We start from the raw sequence: 8,867 nt of genomic DNA, 5'->3' as shown, positions 1-8,867 counted from the left end.
TACTGAACTCAGAAACACTTCTGAGGTATTTACACCTGAAGCCTCATTTAATGTGAGTCAGAAACAAACAGCTCACCTGTGATTAATGGATGTTTCCCTGCATTTATATTTGCACACAGTTTATTTCTTACAGCAGGAAAACTGAACAGAATGTATGTAAGAGGTTAGAGTGAGGATGACGTCACTTAATACAGAAAATCCATGTTTGTCTGTTTTGATGATGAAGGACTTCTTTAGCTCTGTAAACAGCTACACTTGAGAGCACAGAGGTGATTTCATGGATCAATAACAATGTGTTTATCAGCTTTCATCATCGCAGTGCAGACATGACATCAGATCTATCAAAGTGAAGGCCGTCTCTCTGATGACGTCACAGAGCAGTGTCGTTCTGTCCAATAAAGGATCTCAGATCAGCTGCTGCCATCTTGTGGCCACAGTTGGTTACTGTCTCTGAAAGTTGTCTCATGTTTCCTGTTGTCCTGTTAACAAAGGCTGGAGCTCATCATGCTGAGAGGGGAGCAGCATTTTTTGGCTCTTCACACATGTTCATTATATTCTGATGATCCTGGATGGAGACAAACTACAGATAAGTGTGTTCAGCCCAACTAGTTTATCTCATTACAGCAGTTTGATGTTTCCCTTTGAATCCCCCTGAAGATACTGACAGTGAAGCACGTACATAATACTGCAGCCTTTCAACTCTGAGCTTATTTAGTTCTATTAATACACTGAAATCTCATTTGTGTCATGAAGAAAGTCTTTAATCAAACAGAATTCAAAGATCAGAAACATTTCATATATGGAGTTAAACATGAATCATTGTTTCAACAATATATTTATTGTTGTCATAAACAGACAAGAAGACAACAACAAACTGCTCCTCCCATTCAACACATGTCAGTCCATATCCCAGCAAACTAAATCATCTCCATTTACACACATCAAATACAAACATGAATCACTTGTAATGATTAGAAACTTGATAGAATTTCAAATCTAGTTTGGGGAGTCATTCAGTGAGAAACAGTGAAATGATTTTCCATGTGAAAAGGTGGACAGCAGAAACAGAAAGAAACAGTGAGAACTAAAAGAGAAACAAAGAGCTTTGGAACAACGAGGCAGCAGGAGGACAGCTGCAGTTTAACAGCTTCAATTCACTGACAGGAAACAACATTAGAAATATCATCATCCTCAACTCATCTGCTCCACTGACACTGACACCTTCAACGGACACACCTTCAGTTTACCATCAGTGCTAATATATGGAAACATCCTGTGAGTGAAAGTGTGTGTGAAGGTGTGTATGTGTGTGTTAGTATCAGGATCAGAGAACGACAGCTTTCCTCTGTTCCAGTCCAGATTCACTCTGATCCTCTGGAGCTTCTTCTGTACTGAGAGAGGAGTGAGAGGAGCTGATGGTGAGAGTGCATAGTATTTACCTTGAGAGAACCATATTGACCATAATCCAGACTCTATGTCTCCCTTCCTCTGCACAGACTCTGCTAACACACCCAGGTCCCAATATGCACTGTCTCCAACTTCAACATCCCAGCTGTGAGTCCCTGAGTTAAAGCCCTCAGAGCCCAGGACAGAGTAGATAAATCCATCAATCCTCTCTGGATTATCAGGAAGCTGCTGCCTCTCTTCTCCTCGTCTCACACTGGTCAGATCTTCAGACAGGATGACTTTTGGACAAGCAGTGTTTGGGTCCAGGATGAGAGGAGTGTAGGAGACCATGTCCTTCATGTTGTTCCAGATGTTGAAGGTCAGGTTGCCCAGGTGTTTGGCCTGGTCTATCAGAGCTCCTGAGGGCAGCTGTGGATCATCCAGCAGGGGGCAGCGCTGGACTCTTTCCACTGCAGCCTTGTAGTTGTGCAGGAATGAGACGTCTTCAGCTCTCAGCTCCTCCTCTGTGGCTCTGACTGTGTCTGAAAGAGCTGCTATCTCTCTGCTCAGAGCCTCCATCTTCTCCTTCATCATCCCACTCTTCTGCTCCTCTTCCTCCCTCAGTGCAGCCAGCCTGGCCTCCTCTTCCTCTGCTAGAAACTGGTGAAGCTTCTTAAACTGCTCCTTAATCTGCCTCTCTGTGTGTCGGGCCTGGACCTTAATGTGTTCTGCTGTTTGATCAAACTTCACTTGAACTTCTTCACAAACCTTTAACTTCTTCTTTAAGGGCTCCAGAGTTTCCTGAAGTTCCTTCTTGTGTTGTTGTGCAGCTTCATTGATGGGTCTGAATCTGTGATTGGTGTGTTTTTCTGAGTCTCTGCAGACGACACACACTGGCTGCTGATGGTCCAGACAGAAGAGTTTGAGTTTCTCAGAGTGCAGACTGCAGAGAGCCTCTGAAGCTCTCTGATCTCTCTCCTGTAAGAACGACTCACACAAGTTCTTTAAAGCCAGATTTAAAGGTGGGTTATCTTTTGAAGATCTTCTCTTACAAACTGGACACTCGTGTGTTGTTCTCTCTCTCCACCATCTCTTCAGACAGTCTTTACAGAAGCTGTGGCTACATGACAGAAGAACAGGATCTCTGAAGACCTCCTGACAGACCGGACAGCAGAGATCCTCCTCTGATCTGGAAGCCATTGAGTCTGTGAGTGAAGCTGAAAACAGCAGACAGGAAGTACAGTCAGTCCTGGCTCCCCTCCCTCCTCTACTACCTTCACTGAAACTTGCTTTGAGTCGTGTTTTTGCTCAAACTCACATTCAGTGTGTGGAGCGTCAGCAGCTTGAAGCAGCAGTGTTGGAGTTTTCCACTTTTCTCTCCTGTAGCTGGACTCACTCAGAGGAAGCTGCTAGTTTGGTCTGAACTCAGTCTGATCGTCTGTGCGTCTCTCTTTACTGAGGACGAAGAACTTCCTGTTTCCTGGTTTGTCACATTTGAGTGACGTGAGGGGAGGAGACAAATGTTGCTGTTTCACTTTTAACTAAAGTGTGTTTCAATCCTGCCTGTAGCTCAAAAACTATAAAAGAGGTTTTGCGTCTTTTCACCTCCACAGGTCACAACATGAAACCTGTTGTGAAGTTTATAAAATAAAGTGTCACTCGGTGGTGCAGCTGTTTGTCAGCTTCTATTTTAGACTTTGTTCTGGTTCTTGTTCAGGTTCCCAGCAGTGGGAGTGTAATGCAGTCACACACACAGGTGGTGTTAAGGTGGATTCACTTTGTTACAGACAGTGGTGTTATTTCTTGTAACTAAGGGTGTGTTTCACTCCAAAGTTCAGACATTAACCTGCCAGAAGTTGTAAAAGTTACTGATAAAGAGCTTTTATCTCATTTCACATGCAGGTCAGAGCATGAAAGCTGTGATGCAGCAGTTTGAGAAAAATTGCTGCTGATATAAAATATTTTTTGTGGTTTTACAAAATATATAAAAGAGCAGAAAGAAAAGAAATAAGTGTAAAGAGTGCAGCAAAATGCATGTTTTAGTGTGAGTTGGTTCATCTGATCTGGTTGTGTAAAAGTCACTGCATGACACTGAGTGTTACTTTTGTGTTACTGACACTCATCTCTGACTCAGAGAAACGATTTCTCCCCTGTGATGTTCACACAGTGGTGAGTTACATGTGTGTGGAATTTTTACTCTTTTATAGAATTAAAGTTTTGCTTTTCTCTTACTTTCTTTTTTCTGTTATTTGCTAAAAAATCTCTCAAAGAAATAATGAATTCTCCACACGTGTTTGAAGGTTTCATGCAAATATCATGTGATCTAAAAGTCAAATATCTGCTGATGGAGCAAAACAAGGCCAGATGTTCAGCAGCTGTATTGCTGCATGACATCAGCCCACAGCAGCAGAGACCGTGGAGCCAACATGTGAAAAACAAAGCAACACGCTGAACATCTGAACCACAGCAGGAAGTGCGACTCTTTGTAGACCTGTGGACAGGAAACACACAGCAGGTCCTGATCAGTAACAGGGTCCAAATACAAACATGTGTTTATCAGCATCTGTATATATATGAGCACACAGAGAGCAGCATATATTTTGTAAGAAGTTGAGATAAATAATCTAGGACGTGATCATTTAGTGTTCTGTGTGTTAAAACAAGAATTTTGAAACAAATCCTGAAATTTATTGGGAGCCAATATAAAGAAGATTAAATAGCAGTAATGTGAGCTCGCTTGTTAGAACATGTTAGTCGTCTGGCTGCAGCATTTTGTATAACTTGGAGGTGAGAACGACATGATGTGTCCAGGCTGGTAAACAGGACATTACAATAATCTAAACACGATGACACAAATGTATGAACAGTTTTTTCCAGTTCAGCCGAGGAGACCATATGTCACAGTTAGAAATGTTCCTTAAATGAAAGAAACAGGAACGAGACAGATTTTATATGTGAGTTGAAGCCCAGAGAAGAATCAAATATTCCACCAAGATTTTAAATGTTGGACTTAAAGTTGAACAAATAGAAGCAAGAACCAATTTTATATTTGTAGTTCATGAGGAGCTGTGATCACGGTCTCAGTCTTGTTGGTGTTTAAGACAAAGTATTTGCTACAGAGTGAATCAGTCCCCTGATTTAAGCAGTTTACAACATAACAGGCCCGTGTGCAATCAACCCACCTTTGTCTACAACATGTCTCAAAGCCTCTGTTTGCTGCCCTGTAATCTTTGTGCCCCACAGCTTTTAACTGAACTCTGCTTGGATTTTGCCTTTTTGCTTTTTTTCCACCTCCTGACTTCTGTATTCCTTCCCTGATCTGAAAGACAAAATCAGATTCATCTAAAACTCAACACTTCAACACCGACCTGCTGGATGATTCACTAACAGCCACTCTCTTCTCTGGCCCTTCGTTACACCTTTCCAAGGTCCCCAGATCTTATGGGGAATATAAAACATCACCACTGCTGATTAAGTGTATTTCTAATTAGTTAGTTTCTAATTAGTTGAGTTAGTTTCTTAGCACGTCACTACAGCCCCCTCAGACTGTGTTTTCTGCCGTCTAAAGATAATATTGATAGTGTGTGGATTTACAGAGCTGGAGACTTTCTTTTTGCCGAGGTCATTAATCATGTCAAACCGCAGACACGCTGACAGACTGAGAAGACCGCTCGTGAAAACGACCAATCTGCGGATCCACACACGATGAACACACAGAGTGGAGTCTGTAAACAAATCTAACAGTTAACCTGCAACACAGGGTCACGTGCCTCCCTCAGTTGGGAACTCTCCTAAAATAAAGTACTGGAACGCACCGCGCGCTTTATGGCAACTTGGCTCCGCCCCCACACGTTAGTAATGTCACATAGTGTCCATCGTGGGTTTTGTCACACCAGCCCTACTTTCACAAACACAGTTGCTCTGTGTGAATCAAACCGCGGGTTCACAATGTGCATTTTCACCCAGTCCTGTTACCCTAACATGTTATCCCGTGTAAAAAATGTGGAACATTGCAGAAGTCACATGCACGACAGGAAGTTGCATAAGGTGAATCTTTTAAAAGCCATGCAAAGACCAAAAGTACGTTTTCTCATTTATTTGATATTTTAACTATGGATGAATATCAACATACAGCCCCATTACCTTAATTATAGCTTAGTTGTTATTTGATTATTTTAAAAATACAATGTTGGGGAAAATCATTAGATTGTGCTCACTGTCCTCATACTAGCAAGGATGCCATGTGGCTATATTGCAAACTGTATGCTAAAAACTCACTCCTATTACTTTCAGTCCTGTTACTCATATAAAGAGTAGACTGAGTACCAGTTACAGGAGTGAGTAGAGTCAATGGATTAAATGATTTATTAATGTGAATATTTGTTGATTTTACTCTATTTACCTGATTTTTAAGTTGCACAGTTGAAATTACTCGAGTTGTTGAGATTTATGTTCAGTTTCGTGATATAAATAAATACTGATATGAAGTCAATGCAAAGGTGGAGAAAGACACACCATAATATCAAGGAAAGAAAAGAAACTGAACTGCACCTTGTTACCCCTCGAGACTTATTGGGACACATATATGTGCAAAATGCATGAGAATCTGGGTTGTTGTGCAGAAGCTTCACCACTTGAAAGTGATGACTGTCGATCTGGATGATCTTGTGAAAGCCATCACACAGAAAACAAACTGCATGTACGGAGAATGTTCTGAGTGCAAGGATCTCTCTTCCCAGTCTCCATCCAGTACAATGCAGAGAGCCAAGTGACTTATCTCCAGCAGGCAGTAGTGGATTAGGAGCACAAGAATGACCCCAGTGGCAAAACATCCAAAGTAACAATCAAAAAAGAGACGAGGCTTGAAAGCACATGAAGACTTGATTCATGTTGACCTCTGAAAATGAGCTCTGAAAATATAGCACAGAGATACAAGCAGTCCACTTCAGAACATCACACCAGCACACAGATGTGCTTTATATACATACATCCTCCCATCCAACGTCCTTCTGCATAGTGTCCCCATCAAGACTTAAGGGCCCACCAGCAAACTGGCAGCACTTGTCACCAGTGCTCAATTACATGCAGAGGGCACATTCACAATCCACTTTTGCAGTGATGCTTTCAATAGAGACAGAGAGGGAATTGTTTTATGTTTTCTACTGAACTGTTCAAACTAGTATTCACTGCTGGGACATGAAACGGCGAGCCACAGAAGGGTCCACTGGATGGTGTGGGATGAACCCTCAAGAGGACAGCACAGAAATAGCACCAACTGTCTTGTCAGCAACGGGAAATTTCAGATGCTGCAGAACTGTTTACTGTGTGGCACAATTTTATATGAGTGCTTGATGTTTGTTGTATATTAGCTGCTATGACAACTCAGATTCCCTCTGGGATTAATAAAGTCTCTTTCAGTCTGAAAAGGCAGAAATGGCAATCAAGTTGTTTGAAGCAGTTGAGAAAGCAGTTCAGGAGATGGCTAAAGATGGGCCATCAGTTCCATCCACTGAGGACACATCAGGCAGGTCTCATTTCCCAAGAACTGACATACAGGGACGTCAGCTGCCAGTGCACAGCAAAACAAATTCTGACCTGTGAGTGCTTTAACCTCCTAGGACCTGCCGTCCACATGTGGACATCACATTTTTGGTTATTTTGACCAAAATACTCAATTTTGCTCTACATGGGGCTGATATCCACTTACGAGGACATTATACTGCTACTGTTCTGTCAAAATTTCAAATGAATATCCTCATTTGTGGCTCTCATTTTTCTTCAAAAAAACAAAAAAAGGTATACAAAAAAATCTGGAAATTCTTTGTTTTTGCATTCGTCAGGCCCCAATATGCCCAAATATCAAAGAGAAATTAAAAATGCATGTCGTGGAAGAGTTCGGGTCTTAGGAGGTTAATACAAAGCATTTCACATTCAATCAACAGACAGCACCCACAGCCACAGAAACTGTGGCAAAAAGGTCACACAAGTTTGTTTTCACAGAAAACTCCCACACACGTGCACACTAACATCCAAACACACTCAGGACATGTTCAGTACTGTTACCCAATATTCATTCCTTGTTACTTTCTGCAAATATGTTTGGTTGATCTTTCATCCAGTTGGTTAATAAATTACATGGTAATAAATTTGATAAGCTTGAGGTTTGTGTCTACTTGAATTTTGATAAGTGTGCCTCTGGATCGATATGATTTCTGCTTATATGGGGTGATCATGGCTCAAGAGTTGGGAGTTCGCCTTGTAATCGGAAGGTTGCCGGTTCAAGCCCCAGCTTGGACAGTCTTGGTCGTTATCTTATATCTGTAGTTAAAGTAGTTGAATTATGTTAACTGCTGTAGATCATATAATATCCTTTAGTCTAGATTGTGTGCTCTGTATGTAGTTTTAGTTTGCATTATACTTCTGACTTAAAAGAGTGTGAAAATCATTAGATCTATTGGATTGACCTGTATTACTCGACACTGTTGAATGTGTTACACTGTTTCTTGACATTTCATACTGTTGAAACATGAAGAGAATGTTGTGTGCAGGAGACCTTGTGTCTAGGATAGGAGAGACAGAGCACATTCCATACCCCCACCTTTACAGAGAGCAGAAAAACAAGGAGCCGAGGTCATAACTTAGGCGCCGGGAGAGAGAAAGAATGTGAATGTTTAGGCTTTTACGACTAGGTGGGGGCTACTAGAGGCTGACCCGTCACCATTTTGAGTTGTATTATTGTATTATGTTGTATTATAAATACCAAATGTGCATATTGGGCTTTCCAAATTAATCTGTTCGCTGAGTTGCACGAATTTTCACATTAAATTTGTCTGTGTCTGGTTTTCGGCGCAAGATACTAACAACATAAGTTGAGGCTGAATTCCAGTGTGTCAGATGAACTGCTTCTAGCAAGATACTAATAACATACTACGTTGAGTCTAGTTGCAGCCCACGTTACCTTCCACATTTAACTTTGTCTAAGACTGGCTTCTGTAGCAATAAGATATTAGAATCTCTTTCGGAGATGCGGCCGTAAGTTCAGTACATTGAATAGAGGTTTGAAGCTGTCAATTTAACTTCAAGGAAAGAGAAAATAAAGACACTGGTATGACCAACTAGTGATGAAATAACAAATTTAGTGGTTAAGAGTCAAACTGTGAGATGTTTTCTGCTGATTGAAGTTTAAACATGATCTTAAGACTTTGAACATGTGCATGTTGTCCTGTCAACTTGGTGGGTTATGAGTTGATTATATCGTGAGAAAAAAAAAAAAAAAAGGGGGGAGAGAAGGCTGACACAGGGCCTGGCCCGGTGTTTCTCCCCTCTCTTTGTAACACAGCCAACACAACATCATTTTCCTGTTTGTACACTTCTGTTTGTTTTTGTTTTGTTTTGTTTTTTGTTTTTTCTCTTTATGTTTAATTAGAGGCTGCTTTGCCAGCCCTGGAAGCCGAGGCTGACCTGGACTCCTGCTCTCCCCT

General features: G+C 41.4%; 1 protein-coding gene across 3 annotated transcripts; it reads right to left on the bottom strand.

Annotated features, from left to right (window-relative positions):
• Positions 1-413: 413 nt before the first annotated feature.
• On the bottom strand, positions 414-2,847 carry LOC109195573 (nuclear factor 7, brain). 3 transcript variants are annotated; one of them, XM_025904169.1, is made up of 3 exons: positions 2,705-2,847; positions 1,440-2,603; positions 414-565 (listed from the first exon to the last, which is right to left on the bottom strand). In XM_025904169.1, exons 2-3 carry the CDS (start codon positions 2,584-2,586, stop codon positions 537-539), a joined length of 1,176 nt encoding a protein of 391 aa, XP_025759954.1. In that variant the 5' UTR covers positions 2,587-2,603; positions 2,705-2,847; the 3' UTR covers positions 414-536. The 3 variants fall into 3 exon arrangements, with proteins under 3 accessions (XP_025759954.1, XP_025759953.1, XP_019203359.1); XM_025904168.1 differs by lacking the exon at positions 414-565 and having other exon boundaries at positions 1,099-2,591; XM_019347814.2 differs by lacking the exon at positions 414-565 and having other exon boundaries at positions 1,112-2,603.
• Between the last annotated feature and the right edge of the window lie 6,020 nt (positions 2,848-8,867).

The sequence above is a fragment of the Oreochromis niloticus genome, unplaced genomic scaffold (genome assembly GCF_001858045.2).
Source record: "Oreochromis niloticus isolate F11D_XX unplaced genomic scaffold, O_niloticus_UMD_NMBU tig00000235_pilon, whole genome shotgun sequence".
NCBI lineage: Eukaryota > Metazoa > Chordata > Actinopteri > Cichliformes > Cichlidae > Oreochromis > Oreochromis niloticus.
The sequence above is the reverse complement of the archived record's forward strand: the minus strand, read 5'-3'. Positions and strand labels throughout refer to the sequence as shown.